At 40.3% G+C, this 22585-nt stretch overlaps 1 protein-coding gene across 1 annotated transcript in view; it reads right to left on the reverse strand.

The window, feature by feature from the left end:
• The window catches only part of LOC124590493 (myosin-I heavy chain), a 219827-nt gene that overhangs the window by 126240 nt on the left and 71002 nt on the right, over positions 1 to 22585 (reverse strand). Inside the window, exons 13-15 of the mRNA XM_047131657.1 lie at positions 17804 to 17964; positions 9705 to 9906; positions 9453 to 9605 (exon numbers count right to left, since the gene is read on the reverse strand). Coding sequence (XP_046987613.1) covers positions 9453 to 9605; positions 9705 to 9906; positions 17804 to 17964 — 516 coding nt within the window. The remainder of the gene's footprint in view (positions 1 to 9452; positions 9606 to 9704; positions 9907 to 17803; positions 17965 to 22585) is intronic.

Genomic DNA, 22585 nt, shown 5'->3' on the forward strand with positions numbered 1-22585 from the left:
GAGGGATGATTGAATAAATGATTTTACTTGTAATACTATTTATTTTTGCTCAGCACCTTACTACTCCCAGATCACAGCTCCCTACCAGTCCAGAATTAAGAGTAAGAGGAATGAAAAGAGGAATCAACACTACAATTGAGTACTAGCAAGAATCATTAAATGCATTTTTTCAGCTTTCTTGAAGTTGGCTATAGAGTGACATTTGCCAATTCTGAAAACCCATTAATTCATTCACATATTGTGTTCTATAAATCCCATTGTGAAGGAGAGACTTCAGGGATGGGTAATGAATCAACTTGTACATTAAAAAGACATAAGTGGGTAGTGCAGGCTGTTTCTGAAAAATTTACTAACAACCATTTACAACTAGTACTCATCTACTTATATCGATAACTATGGGAATATCTCTCTCTCTCTCTCTCTCACCCACTCTTTAAACCCTTTCTCTCTCTCTCTCTCTCTCTCTCTCTCTCTCTCTCTCTCTCTCTAAGGGTGAACATAACTCCACCAACAAACTTTCAGAGATGGTAGTAAGGACCAAAACCAAACCAAAAAAAAGTATACTAAATCTCACTGATTGACTATGAAGGTATCTCAAAATATTTTTTGGTCTTTCCTTGCAATTTCTGCTACTGTTAAAAAGAATTCATTGCATTTAGCAGTCAGTTATTTGAATTTAACTTCATCGGTCTCAGCACTGTTGTCATCAGGGAGTTGAATATAATTTTCTTTACCTCTTTTGTTAACTTCATATTTAACAATTCTCCAAATTGTCTTACTTTGTTCTTTTAATTCTGTTAATAAAGTTTTTTCCCAATCCTACTCAAAGGGTGACGAGCACCAAACTAGTATGAATTACTCTTGTAGTAACTTCTTTAGTCTGGACTACTTTAGTAAATTACTTCTGCAGTAATATACTTTTTTAGTAACTGCTGGGGAGCTCAATTTCTGTTTACTTTTTTAGTTGTAACTAAAGTAGTAATGCCTATTTACTAAAGAAGTAAGCCTTTTCTGCACACTGCTGGCACCAACATTATGTTCCCTCTTGAAAAATATTGATTGTCGGCAGACATTCTTGTATCACCTTTTGGTGATTTATGTTCATCGCTATAGTTTTAGGATCTAGAAAGGATTATTAAATTGAATTATTAAAAATGGAAAATCTAAATGCTAGTACACTAATTAATGATAAGATCTGTGAATTATGAAAAAGAAACATGCTATTGATGGATGAATCTATTGGTAACCCCGCTGTCTACAGCTAATAACGTCCATTGTTGGTTGGTGACACATACTAATTTAAGTGTCAGTTTGAGAAACGAGCTAGCAGCAATATCGAGGTAGCCAAGAAACATTCAAAAAACATACCAGGAAATGAAAAAGAGCCGTTTGCTGAAATAATGAAAAAGTACATAACTACTATTGAATCTAAAAAGCATGATATCAACATGCTAAAAAGGAAAAAGGGTGTTTGGGAAAAAATACACTTTGAATACAATGCAGAAGCTCTTACACAAACACAACAAGAGCAGCTTAAAGTAATTTGCAAGGACATGAAAGTGAAAGCAGAGAAAATGAAAGCTAAATGTAATTGCGAACAGTTTCAAACTGGTGGTGGAGTAGTTGAGACAAAGATAGCCAACACAAGCCAAATGGTTGTTCATATAATCCCACAAGTTTTCGAGGGTATAGCTGGAGTTAACAACAATGACACATCTGAAGATAATGTGATACTTTCAAGCAACTTTGATGATGATAACTGCTCTCAAGGTAGCACTGAAACTGATGAAGGTTGAGCTTTATCCCATAGTCATGAACCTTGGCCTGCGTTCTCTGGTGGGAGCTTATCAAAAGATGCGCCAAGCAAAAGAGGGAGAGAACATGTAGTTGCAGTGAATAACTGGGAGTTGTTGAAAAAAGCAGACGAGCTTCATTCCTTAAAAATGTGTTTAATATGAGAGGAATACAATGCAAAAATTTTATTAATAGAAAGACAAAGAGAAATCATAGAAGAAGAACGAAACCTTAAAATGGAAATTTTGAATAAGTTCAAGAATGTAATGGAGCAAACTTAAGGTCCCAGTTCTTCAGCCAATGTGCTCTAGAAATTTGGGTTTTTGTGAATGAATAAGAAAATATTCATATGTATAAAACAACTTTTATTTCCTGACATTTTTTCAAATACTTAATATGTTCTTATTTCTTGTATGGCATAATACACTCCTGGAAATTGAAATAAGAACACCGTGAATTCATTGTCCCAGGAAGGGGAAACTTTATTGACATATTCCTGGGGTCAGATACATCACATGATCACACTGACAGAACCACAGGCACATAGACACAGGCAACAGAGCATGCACAATGTCGGCACTAGTACAGTGTATATCCACCTTTCGCATCAATGCAGGCTGCTATTCTCCCATGGAGACAATCGTAGAGATGCTGGATGTAGTCCTGTGGAATGGCTTGCCATGCCATTTCCACCTGGCGCCTCAGTTGGACCAGCGTTCGTGCTGGACGTGCAGACCGCGTGAGACGACGCTTCATCCAGTCCCAAACATGCTCAATGGGGGACAGATCCGGAGATCTTGCTGGCCAGGGTAGTTGACTTACACCTTCTAGAGCACGTTGGGTGGCACGAGATACATGCGGACGTGCATTGTCCTGTTGGAACAGGTCTAGGAATGGTAGAACGATGGGTTCGATGACGGTTTGGATGTACCGTGCACTATTCAGTGTCCCCTCGACGATCACCAGTGGTGTACGGCCAGTGTAGGAGATCGCTCCCCACACCATGATGCCGGGTGTTGGCCCTGTGTGCCTCGGTCGTATGCAGTCCTGATTGTGGCGCTCACCTGCACGGCGCCAAACACGCATACGACCATCATTGGCACCAAGGCAGAAGTGACTCTCATCGCTGAAGATGACATGTCTCCATTCGTCCCTCCATTCACGCCTGTCGCGATACCACTGGAGGCGGGCTGCACGATGTTGGGGCGTGAGCGGAAGACGGCCTAACGGTGTGCGGGACCGTAGCCCAGCTTCATGGAGACGGTTGCGAATGGTCCTCGCCGATACCCCAGGAGCAACAGTGTCCCTAATTTGCTGGGAAGTGGCGGTGCGGTCCCCTACGGCACTGCGTAGGATCCTACGGTCTTGGCGTGCATCCGTGCGTCGCTGCGGTCCGGTCCCAGGTCGACGGGCACGTGCACCTTCCGCCGACCACTGGCGACAACATCGATGTACTGTGGAGACCTCACGCCCCACGTGTTGAGCAATTCGGCGGTACGTCCACCCGGCCTCCCGCGTGCCCACTATACGCCCTCGCTCAAAGTCCGTCAACTGCACATACGGTTCACGTCCACGCTGTCGCAGCATGCTACCAGTGTTAAAGACTGTGATGGAGCTCCGTATGCCATGGCAAACTGGCTGACACTGACGGCGGCGGTGCACAAATGCTATGCAGCTAGCGCCATTCGACGGCCAACACCGCGGTTCCTGGTGTGTCCGCTGTGCCGTGCGTGTGATCATTGCTTGTACAGCCCTCTCACAGTGTCCGGAGCAAGTATGGTGGGTCTGACACACCGGTGTCAATGTGTTCTTTTTTCCATTTCCAGGAGTGTATTTTTGTTTATCATTTCAGAATCGGTGCTAATTTTTGTTAATACCACATTCTAATATTTATCTGAATTTGCAATATTGTAAAAGAAGTCTATTTTATTTTAGAAATAATTGAAACATTGTATGACTTTGTATACTCAGTTAAGAAATAAAATGAGAATGTTAATCCCCTAGTGAAAAAAACTATAAAATTACACATAAATTAAATGAGTCACTTTTCACTACAGTAGTGACAATCTGGTGGCTTATTTATTCATTTCAGAAGGGAAAGTCTTTACACTAACTTCTAACTTTACTAGCAAACTAGGTACAATTCTCATTAAAGTAATTAAGTATAATAGACCTTCTGACAGCTTGGCCTGCAGCATCTGCTTCTGGCTGAAATGCATATTGTTCGATGTCATTCACCTCCACAATATCAGGATGAAACACATCTTTAACTTCTATTCCAAAGTTGTGTAGAACTGCAGCAGCCACAATAACATTCTCACACTTGTTTGGTTTAGATCGCGTTGTTTTATGAGAATTTGGAAAAGTTTCTTCCAAAAACCGAACACTTGCTCTATTACACATCTGGTAGCAATGTGGGCTCTATTGTAGTGCCATTCGGTTCCTGTATGGGCTCGGAACACAGGAATGTTTGGAGACAACATATTCACTATCTCCAACAAGCAACCCATCATACTGTCCAGTTTCAAATTCTGCAGCAACTCTACTATTGCTCCAAATGCATGCATCATCCGTGGAACCCGGCCAACGACTTACCACATTCAAAATCTTCATATTGACATCACAGATGATTTATGTATTGATAGAAAATAAATTCTTGCGATTTCTGTATAGGTCTGCTTGTGTTCCAGAAGGGCAAAGTATGGGTATATGTACACAGTCTATGGCCCCTACGGCATTTGCGAATCCGCCAGTTCAATAGATTTTCCTTTTGTTCTTTGACATATATTCTTGGCTCTGTGGAATGAACATATGCAGTGGCTTTAAGGCAATTAAACTGTTTATCACACTGTTAAAAGCTCTTCCAGCAGTAGTATGATGGATATTAATGAGATCTCCTGCTATGATTTGACAAGTATCTGTGCGAAAGATTCACAGTCCACAAATATGTTGCAGCCTAAGAGACAAAGCATGGTTCCTGTCAGAATTATGCTGCAGTAATGGTCCAACATAGCAAGTATCAACTCCAAGAATTCATTACGAAACCCAAACTGCTCTTTGAAATCACTGTCGCTATACATCACAAATAGGTCTCTTGTTTCCATTGCAACCCACATTCTTGAGACGTTCACCTCTTCCTCCATCTCCATATATTCTTTGTAGTCCAGGTAATCCATGGAATTCGACACTTAAAACACAGAGCTCACAGATCGCACCTTACTCTCCTACTTTACTCCTACTACTACCTAGGAGTAAATTTTGCCCTTTTTTCCTCAAGTTACTCTTCAATGGTGCTCTCCACCAATAATGGAGTAAATAAATTTACTTTGGAAGTAAATGAAAAATTTACTCCTGGAGAAATTTACTCCTTTAGTTGAGTATCATCCACTGGAAGACGCTGATTTCCTTCTCTCTTGGTAACTTACTACTTTAATTTCACTTGCTCCTGGTTGGTGCTCGCCACCCTAAGCTCCCACAATAACTGACCCACAGCTTTTGTAAAGGAAAACTGAATTCATAGCACTGTAAGAATATTTTTGATGAAACAAATAAATTGCTCACCTACTGTGGGTCCTGTAGTGAAAATGGTGTAAGTACGAGGTGCATTCAAGTTCTAAGGCCTCCGATTTTTTTTCTCCAGACTGGAGGCCGCATTCATTGTCAATATGTACCAGAGATGGGAGCAGCGTACGGCAGATGGAATTTTACCACAAGCGGCGAGAATGATATGGATGTGTCGAAAGTGCGTTCGTGGGTGCAACAGTTTAATGAAGGCAAAACATTGTGTGACAACAAACCGAAACAACCTCGGGCTCGCACAAGCCAGTCTGACGACATGATCGAGAAAGTGGAGAGAATTGTTTTGGGGGATCGCCGAATGACTATTGAACAGATCGCCTCCAGAGTTGGCATTTCTGTGGGTTCTGTGCACACAATCTTGCATGACGACGTGAAAATGCGAAAAGTGTCATCCAGGTGGGTGCCACGAATGCTGACGGACGACCACATGGCTGCCCGTGTGGCATGTTGCCAAGCAATGTTGACGCGCAACGACACCATGAATGGGACTTTCTTTTCATCGGTTGTGACAATGGATGAGACGTGGATGCCATTTTTCAATCCAGAAACAAAGCGCCAGTCAGCTCAATGGAAGAACACAGATTCACCGCCGCCAAAAAAATTTCGGGTAACCGCCAGTGCTGAAAAAAATGATGGTGTCCATGTTCTGGGACAGCGAGGGCATAATCCTTACCCATTGCATTCCAAAGAGCACTATGGTAACAACTGCATCCTACGAAAATGTTTTGAAGAACAAATTCCTTCTTGCACTGCAACAAAAACGTCCGGGAAGGGCTGCGCGTGTGCTGTTTCACCAAGACAACGCACCCGCACATCGAGCTAACGTTACGCAACAGTTTCTTCGTGATAACAACTTTGAAGTGATTCCTCATGCTCCCTACTCACCTGACCTGGCTCCTAGTGACTTTTGGCTTTTTCCAACAATGAAAGACACACTCCATGGCCGCACATTCACCAGCCGTGCTGCTATTGCCTCAGCGGTTTTCCAGTGGTCAAAACAGACTCCTAAAGAAGCCTTCGCCGCTGCCATGGAATCATGGCGTCAGCGTTGTGAAAAATGTGTACGTCTGCAGGGCGATTACGTCGAGAAGTAACGCCAGTTTCATCGATTTTGGGTGTGTAGTTAATTAGAAAAAAAAATCGGAGGCCTTAGAACTTGAATGCACCTCGTAGATCCCAGACCACTCACAGTGCTGTTGCCAGTTTCAACTGTGAAGCACTAATGACTGCATGCAGAAACAGTACCTGTTACAGAGCCATGACAACACTGAGGTATCACCACAGAGATGTTCATAAAATCACATTATTTTATTGTCTGAGATAGGAGTGCAAAGCTACCACACCTAGTACCCTGCAACTGTCAGGGATCAACTTATGCCAACTCAACTACAATAATCATCTTCCCATTGCTCAGTGAGTAAACACTTCCTGAATAATATGACTGAATTAACATTTATGACACTGTGAAACTGTTCATGTCCATTCTTGGCTATACTTTATTGAAAAGAATATTGCTGCCATTTGGCTATCATGGTGAGACCAAAGGTCATGGGGTTCACACCAATTTTGTGAAAGACAGTTGGATTATAAAATAAATTATTGATCATTGTTGCATTATGTCCTATTCTAGTTGTGAATGTTACTGTGGGAAAAACTTCAGTAAGTGCCCTCAATCAGTACTATCTAAAATGATGGGACTGATGACCATAGATGTTAAGTCCCATAGTGCTCAGAGCCATCTAAAATGAAGTCAATAGTGAAACATCCATACAATGACTTCCCAGCTATTTCCATAAGTTTTATTTGCGCTCTCTAGTGATACACATCACTCAAGGAGAGTGATGCATATCATTACATCGTTTTACTGACGAATGATACTAGCAATGAAAGTACACTGCCTGCCAAAAAAAAGTGAAGCATCCAGAAAACATTGTTGGATGTCAATGTACCTTCATACACATATGTACCATCGGTGGGCATGTAAATGATTAGAGCGGCAATCCTCTGTAACAGGTAGAACAGCCACCAGGGTGTATTAGTGCTGTTCATGTTTAGTGTTCGTGCCAGGCCTGATATGGTATATAAGGGGCGTGAAGACCACCAGATGTTGATCACTGTGATAGGAACAAATAAAGAAAACTGTATTACATTGGCAGAAACATCTGGCTTCCATATTTAAGAGTAATCACTACTCTGCGCGCAATGAACACCTAGCCTGCACATTTAAGGGGAATCCTTACCCTTTGCACCATGATTGATATCAGGCACAGTTCTGAATCATGCAAAGTCACTAAAGGCCAGTGCAAACATGTTACAGTACTCACTCACATCCACATGCATGAATAATTTTAGTCGTGCATATGAGCCTCCCTGAAAAATTATAAAGATCTAGTATTCTGTCGCTGGTAGTATTAAATTTTAAATGCACAATTTTCCTGCATGGTGAAGAAAACAGTCTTCCAAAACTTTGATAAATTATTTTAACGAATCCCTGGACTACAGTACAGAGAAAAAGTTAAAGTCTGATATTTTATACATTCTGCATGTCTTCTGCCATAAAGAATTCTAAGTCTGAAAATGGTGACTGAAACACTGCAAAATAATTAAAGGTTCCAACCATTTAGTATCCAAAGTCTTATTATTTTACCTGCTTGCTCACTTGGTCTTACATACTCTCGTCTCAAATCAGTCATCCAGAACACAATCCATGAATAACAAAATTTTAAATAGAAAAGGCTTAACAAATACAGTTTTGAGCTATAGTGCTCATTCACACCTGAAAATATGTGGCATTCTGTGACCTCCAAAGTCAAGTTCAAATCTTAATTTATTAGCAATACCACTGGGGATGTAGTCTGAAATTAATTATACTTTGCAATATATTTTAAGAAGAAAAGGCTTAACAGATACAGTTTTGAGCTACAGTATTCACCTACACCTGAAAATGTGTCATTTTCCACCCTTTAAAATCGAGCTTGAATCTTAATTTACTACTGCTACTACTACTACTACTGGAGATATACAAAAACAACTGAAATAATAATTTTTTAACAATCTAATTAATTGGATAGGTACAAAAATCTACTCTCCAAGCAGTGGCATGAGAACACACATATAAAAAAAGGTTTTACGTATGCAAGTTTTTGGAGCCAATGGCTCCTTCTTCCGGCATAAGAATTGAAGGGGAAGGAAGAGGGATGAAGGGAAGGATTGGAGAAATTTATGAAAAGGGGCAGAGTTTGGAAAAGTCACCCAGAACCCCAAGTCCAGGGTGACCAACCTGACAGAATGAAAAGGGGATATAAGGGTTCTTGGCGACTTTTCCAAACTCTGTCCCTCTTCCTAAATGCCTCCAATACTTTCCCTTCAACCCTTCTGCTGGAAGAAGGAGCCACAGACTCTGAAAGCTTGCAAACGTAAAACCTTTTTTATACATGTGTTCAGCCACCGCTTGGTGAGTAGACTTTTTATCTATCTAATTACATTATACTGTCAAAAATTGATTATTTCAGTTGTTTATATGTATCTCCGGAAGTATTACTAGTAAATTAAGTCTCAAGGTTGATTTTAAAGGGTAGAGAATGACAGAACACACAATTGTCTCCTGCTTCCTGGGCAGACACACTGACCATTAAGCCATCTGGACATGGTGGTCATTGCAATAGCACGGACTACACTAGCACGCCTCCTGTCAGACCTAAATTCTCAACTTCATATTGGAGATATAGTTTGATAAATTAATTACATTTTGCAATATATTTTAAGCAGAACAGGCTTAACAGACAAAGTTTTGAGCTACAGTGCTCACCCACACCTGAAAATGTGTGTCAATCTGTGTCCTTTAAAATCAAGCTTGAATATTAATTTACAAGTAATACTATTGCAGATACAGTTTGATAAATTAATTAGACTTTGGAATATACAAAGTGGTCAGAAACAGTCTGAAAAGCTTGTAAGGGTGTTGCATGGTAAATTGTGCTGGGAAATAACTGTTCAGAATAACAATACCCACCCCTTCTTTACCTCTGTATGTATTTACACTATATATACATATAAGAATTTTCAAAACAAAAGCTTACTGATTCATAGATTGGCTCTGAAGTAGCTGGTGGGCTAGTTGGTGGTGGAGGTGGGGGTGGTCCAGTAGGTTCTGGCAGAGAGGGTGGACCCAATGTACGAGACAGATCCAAACTAGAGGGTGGTACTGGTGCTTCCTTCATCACCGACTCCAGCTGCAAATAAATTGGAGCCAATCCACAGTATGCCAAAAGAAGTTCTCTTTCCATCTTTGATATGTTATTAGAAGGCAATTTAATCTTAAAATGAATTACCTCAACATCCAAGTCTTCCACAAGTTCATCCATTTGTTCTCCAATTTCATCAATAATGTTATTACTACGAGGTTGCACATCAGACAAGAATGCAAACAGATTGTCCAAATCAACAGAATCACCTGATGGTTCAGATGATGCAAGTTTTGAGTTAATTTGTTCTGCCATTTGTGAAAGAGCTGCAATCTCCTGTTGGGCAGCCCTGAAAAAGATGAATCTTCTCAACTATATGCAGTTTTATATCTGTTTGAAAAATAACATAACACATTTCAAACAGAAACAGCTTCTGTCAATACATGTCTGATGCCCACAAAAAAGTTGCCTTAAGCTAGTTGTACACAATCCATTGCATGATATGCAAAGCAAGTGGTTTCCTTGTTATGATTGGCTACATGTTTGGCCACTTGGACGTGTTTTATGCTATTTTCCATGCCCCACTACAGGAATAGCAGGCTGGTACCAATGTCTCGCCTCTGACACACACTATGCAAACATTTAGAAAACTTCCTCACACTTGCACATAGAATTTCCTCTACATGCAGACAGATGGAATGCACTTATTCCATACTGGGGGACAGCAGGAGGGGGGGATAGAAGAATTATGACCTTAGATGTTTAGGCTCCTTAAACCCATAATTGACAGCAGCAGTAGCAACATATTAAGCGGAAATTCTGTCAACATGGAGGGTAGTATCACCAACTTTTCACCAATCTACAAAACATTAACTCCCTGCATACTTAAAAGTGTTTTAAGATACAGCACCTAATTGGAGAATAAAAAATGAGAACAAACAATGCATTTGTAGGCATAATACAGGTGCTCAGTTTTGTGAAAAGTGTCACTAAGGAAGGTAATGTAGGAAAATGAAATATTTAATCACAGTGTCTGATTAAAATATAGGATCAAAATAAGAGACTTTGCTCAGTGAAGCTAATTGTCACTAGCAATTTCCATTATAAATTATACAGAACAGCTGCATAAACAATGAAAGAGAGAAGAAGCCTGTACCAAGTAGATTAATAGTAATCTTTTTCAAAATTAACATTTTATCTTAATTTAATTGAGCATATCAATCCCTTGGTTTTTCATATAGTTTAACTAACTTCATACAGTTCACAGCAAGAGTTATGGGAATCAACATCATTGCTACTGATAACATTTTAACAGTATTATGAAAAGGATAAATTGTTACTCACTATAGAGATGACATGTTCAGCTACAGACAGGCACAATGAAAAGACTGTTACACACTGAGCTTTCGGCCAAAGCCTTCTTCATAATGGAAAACAAAAAAACACACAGATTCACGCAGGTGCACTTCATGTGTACATGACTGCTATCTCCGGCCATTCTGGCCATAATGCAACTGTGTTGTGTTGAATGGACAGAGCATTCCAGAGTGGGGTAGGAAATGGGGAGGGATAGTAGGGTACGAGTGGGAGGATAGAAGTCTGGCCTGTTTGGCAGAATAAGCAGGGACTAGATGGTGGCAGAACAAGGATGCTGGGTGCAGCAATGGGAGGTTGTGGGGGAAGGATGGCAAAAGGGGGGGGGGGGGGGGGGGAGGGATGGGGAGTGGAAAAGGAGAGAAGCAGAGAAGGGGAAAAGATTGTTGTGTGAAATCGCAGACAGCAGGATGCAATGAGGGTGAGGGGACCTGACTAGGGAGGAGGTGATAGGAGAGGGCAAGAACTGTTGGATGGAGGGTGTGAGAACAGCAGGTGACCATAGGTTGAGGCCGGGATAATTTCAGGAGCGGTGAATGTGTTGTAAGTACAATTCCTATCTGCATAGTTAAGAAAAGCTGGTGGTGGAGGAGAGGATCCAAATTGCCCGGGTTGTGAAGCAGCCATTGAAATCAAACACGTTATATTCAACTGAATGTTTTGCCATAGGGTGATGCACTTTGCTCTTGGCCACCACTTGGTAGTGGCCATTCATCCTTGTTTTAAGTTCATAATAAAAAGGGGAACAGTGCACATAAAAAAGAGAACATACCTTATCAGTAAAATCAAGTGTTTTACAACTTAAAAATAAATTAAGTAAAACTACTCTAAATTAAAACAATGAGTTTTTGTAGTTATTTTAAGACTAAATATGCAGTATCTTGTCAGTTTATTCATCATCACTACTCTCCATTATCTCATTATTGCCTTTATCACTTTTATGCCTCGAATATTTGGAGGATGAAGAAAATCTCTGTTTACAGTTTATTGTTTCCCAACAACTCTCCACAAAAGCACAGGCAGTTCAAGAATTTGAAATTGTACTGGCACGCACAACATCTTTTATGTTTTCTATTTTAAAGCTATTCTTATCTTTGGTCTCCTGTGTGTTCACAAAAGAAAAGACACATTCCATGTTAGCATTATCACTAGGTATAGGAAAAAAGAATTATACAATTTTCAGCAGTTCAGAATGGCAAACAAAAGTATATGAATGATTGAGATATGCACACTTCAGCTGCCAGTTGATTTTGTTTCCTGTGATAGTCTTTCAAAAATATTGAGAAATTACAAAACTGATAAAAGCTTTCAACCGTTTATTCATTGATATATGTGTAATGTATGACAGAATTGACCGCTCCATGCTATGGAAAACATTAGAAGATGTCAACATTCCACCTAAATATATCTGACTAATAACAGCTTGCTACTCCCAATCAACTTGCCAAGTAGGGTTCAGCAGCCATCTATCATCACCATTCAGTATTCAAAATCGATTTCAACAAAGAGATCTTTTGGCACCAATACTATTCAACTTGGCCTTGGAAAAAGTAAGCTGCGACACTGGTCGAAACAGAGAAATGGAGATGGTGAGAACAGATACAGTCCTGGCATTGCTGATAATGTTGTGAACCTTGGCGACATCCAGGAGCAATTAAGTGCTGACACTTCTTGATTCCTCCGCAACGCAAAACAAACAGGGCTGGTAGTGAATGAGAGTAAAACAAAATATCTCGTTGTCTTGCAACATCAAGCTCCTCTCCTCTCCATTATTGTTGACAGGCATGTCTTCAAACGAGTAAGAGAATTCAAGTACTTGGGACCCATACTGACTAAACCACTCCGTCTTCAGGCCACAAGTGGCCTACTGGGACCATCCGACCGCCATGTCATCCTCAGATGAGGATGTGGATAGGAGGAAGAATGGATTGAAGAGCTGTACATATGTTTTTCTTTGAAGGCAGTGCACTGTGGCCCATTATCAAAGGCCAATGTGTGAGGCAGCCTTTGGTGTCCAAAATCTGGGCCAAGGAGATGTGGGTGGGATCGTTTGTGGTGGACGCCAGGTGTACAACACGTTGGTACTTTGAGTAAGCTCCCACAATGAGTAACCACATCAATCCCAAAAACAGGCATGCAAAATCAAGATGGATATGGTCCCAGAGGAGGTGGGGGTGGGGCGGGTGTAGGCCAAGGGGCAAATATTGTTGAGGTGCCACCCAGAACTGGGTGCATGCAATGCAGCGACACACATTTCTTTTGATGTTGCTGATGGTTCCTGGACAGTACATATGTCAGTGCGGTAACAATGTCATGTCCCTAGTGCAGCATGCTCAATACAATTGGCACAGTTCTGCTGGGATGACCACCCAATGCATGTCAGTCTCTCTGTCCATTGAAAGACATTATCTGCAACCAAGAGCCTATGAGAAATATATTTCCAGGAACTGAGTTTGGTCATCAGTTGGCAGGTGACATAAGCTGATCAGCCATCAGTCATGTGCCCCAAGGTGTGGTTCCAGCACATGGAAGCGGTGATGACGTGAGCATTATGGGGAAATCGTCCAACAAATGTTTCTGTGTGCTATGTATGTGGAAGCAGAGGACCTCCTGTTGGTAGAAATCAGAGTCCAGGCCTGTGGGTGGAAGTGACAACACATTGGCATTTGAGTGCTATGCTGTGGGCTTATACCAGATGGTATAATTGTATGTGAGGAGGAATAACATTCAGTGCTTGAGGTGTTGGGCTGGTCACTCTGGGAGGCTGGAGCAAGGCTTAAGTTATACCGCCAACGTAATTAGAGAGAACTTTGTCCTAAAAAGATAGACATCAGATTTTTTAATGGCAAACACTACTGCAATGCCTCCTTTTCAATGTGGGAATGGTTTCACTGTGCACGGATTAATGTCTTACAAGCATATGCTACAGGCTGTTCAGAGTCAATCCCATTCCTGTGGACCACGATTGCACTGATTTCAAAGGCAGATGCATTGGACAGCACAGCCAAAGTTCAAGCAGGAGAGAGTGGCACGAGGAAATGTGCAGATTTCAGCAGAGTTTCAAATTGGGTAAAAGCTGGTGCACAGGGAGGGGTCCAGTTCTGATGCACACCCTTTTTACGCAGCTTACTGAGGGGTTGCCCACTGTGAGCCATGGGGGGAAGAGCTTGGAATAATAGTTGATTTTGCATAAAAATCCACATAATTCAGGAATTCACTTAACGGTGTAAAGAATCTATTGTGACAACATTTCAATCAGCAGGCCTGATTTCTTCTTCAGTGAGTAAATGAACACACATACAAGGGTGTAAGTTGACAACCAATGAATGGAGCATAAATGAAAGTATGGTATATCTCCAAATCCAAGATGACCCTCCATTTTTTAACAAGGGACTACAGAAAAACATGTATACACAGACTAGGTTTATTTTGAAAACTTACAAATGGTTACCTTATTACAGAGAACTGAAGGAGATAATAAAAGTACTGGTACACACAAAATAAAACCAGGTAAAGGACTTCCTTAGTCAGATACAAATGCCACTTAGTCCTCCTCATAGGAATGGTCCACAGACTCTGAAGTGTCACTGCCACTGCCATGGTTATGTTGCATTTCTTCCCACAGATCATCTTCACTCCCATCTAATGCATTTATCGCACAGTACTTCTTAAAACATTACACAAATGATACACTGGATAAGCATGTCCAAACAGTTTGTACCCATTCTGCAATTAGGCTTCATCAACTTCCCAGTAGGGGTCAGGATTCAACCACTGTGAAGTAATGAACTGCTGTACAGCTGCTTCAGGTGGCCTTTAAATGGCTTATTCAACATCCCATTTAACACTTGCAGTTGTGAAGTCATGCCTTCCGGAGTGATGGTAATGTCTGTGTTTAATTTCAAGATTTCTGCTTTCGCTGTTGGTGTCAGATGACAATTTTAAAGCATCAAGGATCAGTATCCCTTGATTCTTTATAAGAGTTCATAGCCTCCTCCCTCAGACTGTACGGAAGAAGTAAACAGGATTCTTGTCAGCATTTCTGATTTAACCTAGGAGGTAAGAATGTTCCTTTCTTGGTCTCATAATATGTCCCTGATACTTGACCAACTTCTCCAGATATGATGCTGAACAAGGGATATTCAATGTTGCAGCACAAGTACATTGCATCACATCATCATTGCACACCTCGTGCAACTGGCTTTAAAAAGGATATCATGTTCCTGTGCCACCTGAAATGCTTTATTTGGTATCACATCATGGGAGATGCCATTTCTTTTTTTCGTTTTTTGTGCACAGACACCACTACTTCCACTTTAATATTTTTGAAATGTCCAACCGGTGGGCCGCTGAAAGCTTTCCTAGTTGGCTTCACATTTTTCAGATGTCATTAGTCACTTTCCACTGACGAACATTGGCTTCTGTAACTCCATACTTCCTCAAAGCTGCACAGCTGTTTGTTGCTTCTGCATGCCAAACAACCATAATTCTGACATTTGCTGCATAGTAACACCTGCAGCCTGTTGAATAATTGGATTCTGAGCCATGCTGTTCCAAACTACAATCTATTACGCATTTTAGTACACAGTTCAGAAATGGTATCTCTAAAGCCAATCAACAGCTGATAAAAAAATAGTCACAACATACACCTACTGCTGTCATACAACAATGCTCAAAGCACATATGTGCGTTTTAGGTTAAAGCGGTGGGCATGGCAGAGAGTAGTTACATTTTAATGGAAGCTCAAGGTTCTATTCAGTACATAATTTTTGGAAAAACCCTCATCTTGGATTCAGAAAAATACTCTTGGTGTATTATTTTGAACATATTAGGAAGCTTGGCATGGCCAATGGATTTGGGATTGTTTAATAAGGAGAACATAGACAGTAGGACCATTAGTCTCATTAAACAGGAAGGATGTCATGCACTGTGTCAATACCATGAACAATACATTGAGTGAACGAGCCCAAAATACTTGTGGATAGGAGGTGAGGCAGAGCCTGATAGATTACACAGATGTTCAAACACAGCCTCTTCCACAGCTTGCCCTGCTGCAATGGGATGCATCATTTAGATGAGAAAGACAGAAATGCCAACTTTATGCTTTATCAGAAATGGTAAGATTGATATTCATCCAAAGACTCATACCTTTTTGAAGAGCTCACCCAGTTGGAGCTTTATATTTTGTTGATATAATTGATAACTTTGTACAGTTTGTTCAAATACATTGTGAACAGAGGAGGAGTACTGGTGGAAGTAAAGCTATTAGGGAGGGTCATAAGTTGTGCTTGGATAGCTCAGCGATTACAGCACATGCCATAATAGGCAAAATCCCACATTCAAGTCCCAGTCTGTTACATAGTTTTCATTTGCCAGAAAGTTTCAAATCTGTGCACACTCCAATGCAGAGTGAAAATTCATCTGGTGACAAATATACAGCTTGAAATGACATGTTTCAATGAATAAAATACTCATATTGGAAAATAGTTATTTAAATGAGTATACATTGTTTCTCTTGAAATAAAGAAGGTGCAGACCAACAAACAGGCATACAAAAAAGGTTCCTTTCCTATGTGCATGCCTCTTGCTCAATACATTCCAATTTCCTGTGCAGCTATGTACCCTCACATATATGAGTATATCCCACTGAAACACAGCATTATATATTTTTGTGCCAAGTTAGCAGGTGAGAAACCATGAGACCATTCATTTCTGCTGTTAGAATCACTCCACTATGAAGTTGTTGAAAGATTAAAAAAGTTTCATGCAGAAGTCATTCCTGTACTAAAAGAAAATTACCAAAACATAACACCTCCAGAACACAATTATAAAATTATTTTTAAAAGATGCAGAAGTAAACATCTAATATGTCTGCTTCTTTACGTGTTCAGTGATTTTGATCTCTTAGTTATAGTTCTTAATAATATCATACTGACCCTTTATCCATGCCAACTATTCCATGATACTGATTGCTTGTAACATAAACATAACAGACATGAGAGAACTGCATGAGACAAAAACAATACCATATCAATGATAAAAAACACGAATCCATACAATAAATTTATTTGTCCACCAAATTATGTTTCTTGAACTTATTTCATTTAACTAATGTTAATTAATTTAATGCAAAAAGCATTTACTATATCTAAAATTTGTAAGCAACAGACTTGTAAAAATGGCAGAAAATCACATATTTGAAAATCACATACTTTTCAGACAAAGTAATTTATCAGCACTAACAAAAGTACACACATATATGCTTAAATTCAAACATAACTACATCTGTCTCCTAATATACAAGGGTTGTTCAAATAGTAAAGTGACTTTTCAAATTGTGCGGGCAACGTACATTCAATTATCAATCCTTTTTTTTTTTTTTTTTTTGTACACATGTCCTGATCATAAGTTCAGTTTGAAGTGTTCAGGATACTTTGTTTTTGACAAATAGAAAGGTTAGATGTGTTTTAGTGTGCAGAGTGATTTTCAGAATGAGATTTTCACTCTGCAGCAGAGTGTGCACTGATATGAAACTTCCTGGCAGATTAAAACTGTGTGACTGACCGAGACTCGAACTCGGGACCTTTGCCTTTCGCGGGCAAGTGCTCTACCATCTGAGCTGCCAAAGCACGACTTACGCCCGGTCCTCACAGCTTTACTTCTGCCAGTATCTCATCTCCTACCTTCCAAACTTTACAGAAGCTCTCCTGCGCAAACCTTCAGAGCAAACTAGATGTTTCATGTAATCAAATATGAAATGTGATCTTATGTAGGAAATATGAGTGGATATGTAATGTAATACATACTGCAAAATGTCTTATTTGCTGCCATACAACCTTAAGTGCCAAGAGTACTATACAATAGAAACTCACCTTTCACTTTCCTCTAATGCTTGCTGATTTTCCACCATTTCTTGCTGTTGTTGCTGCTGCTGATCCACCTCCTCTTGACGCTGCCTTCGTTCCTCCTCTAAGCGTTCTCGTTTTCTCATTTCCTCCTCTACTCGGCGCATTTCACGCAAAGCAGCAGCAACCTAGTTCAATGAAACAATATTACAAACTTAATCTTATGAAACAGAGTTTCTTGGTTCACTCACCAAAACACCCCCTCTGATATTTGCTGGAAAGGCATATAAATAAATAGCTGATACCTGCTATCATCAGGACAAAATACAGTACTGACTTTTGGCAATGACACTTAAACCCAAATAAATATCTATTTCTGATTCTGAGTTGGGCTGGGTTGTTGTGGTGGAGGAGACCAGACAGCGAGGTCATTGGTCTCATCGGATTAGGGAAGGACAGGGAAGGAAGTCAGCCATGTCCTTTCAAAGAAACCATCCCAGCATTTGCCTGGAGTGATTTAGGGGAAACCTAAGACTGATGCTGTTATAGATGGAAGTACAAGTTACAAACAAGCTATATGAAGCCTCTGACATGTAAATTCTTCACAGAAGTAAAATCATGTTTCTCATCCCCCATAACATTGCCTTATGTTGCACAATGGTTTCACCTGTAAGTGCATGACAGCTGGATAACTAGCTGTCATGGCATAAGAGTGCATCTTCAGTACATAAGAATGCTTATTCAGAAGGCACCAGTCAGCATCTCTGGAAGTAGAAGCTGTGGCACCTGAGAGCTCCAGCAAGGCTTTTGGAGCAGCTGACCACACAGGAAAGCCAGGGCGAACGAAGTCGCAGTTTCTCAACAATTATTTCTGGCTGCCCCTGCTTGTGGCTTACAGGCCAGGAGTGCTGCAGTTTGAGAAACACTAGCCAGCCTGGCTCATATATATGCCACCAAATTTAGACCTACAGTCTTAATAGTGTTCAGTTGTACAAAGTTTGCCCATCAATACAGTCCACACCAGCTGCTAGTCACAAGAAGCAAACTTCCACAAACATCAGACTTTGCTGCTAATAGCTCCAGGCCTCTGCCTGAGCTGATTCTATATTGTAACATTACGTGTATTTAGGCAAGCTAACCAATCGCCTAGAAGGTAATGTGAATTTGTTTGCAAAGCTGTGCGGCCCGAGGGCAGAGAGTGCATCATGGCTGGGCGGACAGCCATGACCGCTACTGGTGAGCCACGTGCGTTAGCAAAAGACAGAGATGAATTCTGTAATATATTGATGGAAAAATGAGAAGGAAATTCGTGAAGGCAGCATAGCAGTAGTCTCATTAACTGGTGATGAACTTGATTATGTATCAGCAGAAGTGGGTGATTTATTGTTACAGGGAAGCAACGTTGATATTTTAGAGGCTGAAGTTGCAAAAACGGGGGCTACTGATTTAGATACCTCAGAGGAAGGAGTTTGTGGATTAATTTCTTTTTATGGCTTATGAGTAGATGTTGAGGAATGAATGTGAAACTAATGTGTTAGGTAGTGGATCAGAATGCAAAGTGTTAGACAATTCTGAGAGGAGAGAAAATGTTATGGAGACAGTGGTGGAATCATGATGTGGTACAGTGCAGTAATAGCAATTTGTGTAGCGTATCAGAGTACGTTGACAGTTATTGTTGGTGATGGTTCAAATGGCTTTAAGCACTATGGGACTTAACATCTGAGATTATCAGCCCCTCATTGCTGGTGGTTTCTATAATGTATCAACGGACGTAATGTATGTTTTAAGTAATGAAACTTATGAGTTGTTAACGAGTGTTAATGGAGTTCCCTGTGATAAAGTTTGTAGTGATTTGGCAGAAATAAGTGAGGTGTTGTGTAAGGAAGATGAAGTTTTAAGTTGCATGGTTAGTTGTGAGAATGTTGCAGCTAATGATATCATTACTTCAGAGGAAGGGGACAGTGAAACTAAGGATTCTGAGGACAATTTAAGGGCTACAGATGATCTGGAGGTGGTTCGGAAGAACATAGAAGTGGATAAAGGGGAAAGTATTTGTTTAAGACATGACGTTAATACTGAGTAGCACGACAAGGAAGAAAGTCACTGCTCTATAAATGGTTGGAAATGGTATGGGAAAATTTTGAAGTCATTACTACCTCACTTGTGGGCACATGAGAAATATAAAGAAGCAAGAGATCTTGAAAGGAGGAAAGACAAAATCGGGGCAAAGGAAGTGTTTAATGAATTGTTTGATAGTGATAATGAAATCATCAATGCGCAACCTCTATTAGAAATCAAGGTGGGTAATGAAATCATAAGTGCACTTTTAGATTCTGGTAGTAATGTCTTGGCCATATCAGAACAATTTGTAAACAGAAACAGGAATAGAAACTATGAAATTTTTTCAGTTAACAGTGTTAAGATTAAGAGTGCTGTTGGTGACCTAAGTAAACCCATGAAACATAAAATGCATTTAGAGTTTATGTGTTGTGATTACTGTTTTAGTATAAGATGTTTTATAGTGAATAGTTTATTTCAAGATATCATGCTGGGTAAGGGTTTCCTGTGTAAATATAAAAATTCTTTGAATTGTGTTGAGAAATACCTTAAATTTGAATTGGAGGGTAAGAAAAGGAAAATAAGGTTCAAAAATCTGTTAACTGGAGACCAACAAATTGTTCATCCAGTAATTACTGAAGGTTGGGACTGAATAATACAGATTACTGAAGTGGAACAAGATATTTCAAATGAGGAATTATGTAATTTGTTGAGTCAGTATGAAGATATTTTCTCAGACAAGCCTGGTATGTTTATGAACTTTTAAATTCAGTTAAGGTGAGGCCACACGAGCCTATCAGATCAAAACCATAAGTGATTGCTATTGCCGGTCAGGAGGCAGTGCGGGCTAGACTAATGCAGATGCTAGAATGAGATATTGTGGAACAATGTAAGAGTTATTACTGCGAACTGATTGTAATTGTTGAAAAGAAAGAATAGTTTTAGACACTCGCAAGTTGAATAAGGCAATAGTAAGACAAGAGAACGAGCTCAGCCAGGCAATTTGAAAGAACTACTACTGAATTTTTGTAATATAAAACTGATGCCGAGTATCGATCTGACCTCTGGCTTTTGGCAGATTCCATCGGCTGAAAGGAGCATGTCCTATATCCTTGTAAAAAAAGACACCTATGGATGAATAAAGCTGCTGCTACTACTACTATACAACTTTCCTGTTGGATAGGTGAAGTTATTGCTTCAAAGTGGTGCCATTCTGATAAACAATATCTGTTGTGGTTTTAGTGAGAGTGCTAAGTCACATACTAGGAGGTTGATTAAGGCGCAAACTTGTCATCTATGAAGACGATATTTTGAGTTCCACAGAATCTTGGCAAGAATATTGCGAGTTGTTGGAGGAAATGCTCTTGACCCTAAGAAAGGGAAGAATGACCTTAAAACTCTTTAAGTGTGAATTTTTTTATAGCAGAAATTCAGTTTTTAGGTCACAAACTCTCACCCAAAGGTATTCTATCATGGAGTGAGAAACTTCATCTACATCTACATCCACACTCCGCAAGCCACCCGATGGTGTGTGGCGGAGGGTACCTTGAGTACCTCTATCGGTTCTCCCTTCTATTCCAGTCTCGTATTGTTCGTGGAAAGAAGGATTGTCGGTATGCCTCTGTGTGGGCTCTAATCTCTCTGATTTTATCCTCATGGTCTCTTCGCAAGATATACATAGGAGGGAGCAATATACTGCTTGACTCTTCGGTGAAGGTATGTTCTCGAAACTTCAACAAAAGCCCGTACCGAGCTACTGAGCGTCTCTCCTGCAGAGTCTTCCACTGCAGTTTATCTATCATCTCTGTAACGCTTTCGTGATTACTAAATGATCCTGTAACGAAGCGCGCTGCTCTCCGTTGGATCTTCTCTATCTCTTCTATCAAGGTACGGATCCCACACTGCTGAGCAGTATTCAAGCAATGGGCGAACAAGCGTACTGTAACCTACTTCCTTTGTTTTCGGACTGCATTTCCTTAGGATTCTGCCAATGAATCTCAGTCTGGCATCTGCTTTACCGACGATCAACTTTATATGATCATTCCATTTTAAATCACGCCTAATGCGTACTCTCAGATAATTTATGGAATTAACTGCTTCCAGTTGCTGACCTGCTATTTTGTAGCTAAATGATATGGGATCTATCTTTCTATGTATTCGCAGCACATTACACTTGTCTACATTGAGATTCAATTGCCATTCCATGCACCATGCGTCAATTTGCTGCAGATCCTCCTGCATTCCAGTACAATTTTCCATTGTTACAACCCCTCGACATACCACAGCATCATCCACAAAAAGCCTCAGTGAACTTCCGATGTTATCTACAAGGTCATTTATATATATATTGTGAACAGCAACGGTCCTACAACACTCACCTGCGGCACACCTGAAATCACTCTTACTTCTTAAGACTTCTCTCCATTGAGAATGACAGGCTGCGTTCTGTTATCTAGGAACTCTTCAATCCAATCACACAATTGGTCTGACAGTCCATACGCTCTTACTTTGTTCATTAAACGACTGTGGGGAACTGTATTGAATGCCTAGCGGAAGTCAAGAAACACGGCATCTACCTGTGAACCCGTGTCTATGGCCCTCTGAGTCTCGTGGACGAATAGCGCAAGCTGGGTTTCACACGACCGTCTTTTTTGAAACCCATGCTGATTCCTACAGAGTAGATTTCTAGTCTCCAGAAAAGTCATTATACTCGAACATAATACATGTTCCAAAATTCTACAACTGATCGAC

Source organism: Schistocerca americana, chromosome 1 (assembly GCF_021461395.2).
Source record: "Schistocerca americana isolate TAMUIC-IGC-003095 chromosome 1, iqSchAmer2.1, whole genome shotgun sequence".
Classification (NCBI taxonomy): domain Eukaryota; kingdom Metazoa; phylum Arthropoda; class Insecta; order Orthoptera; family Acrididae; genus Schistocerca; species Schistocerca americana.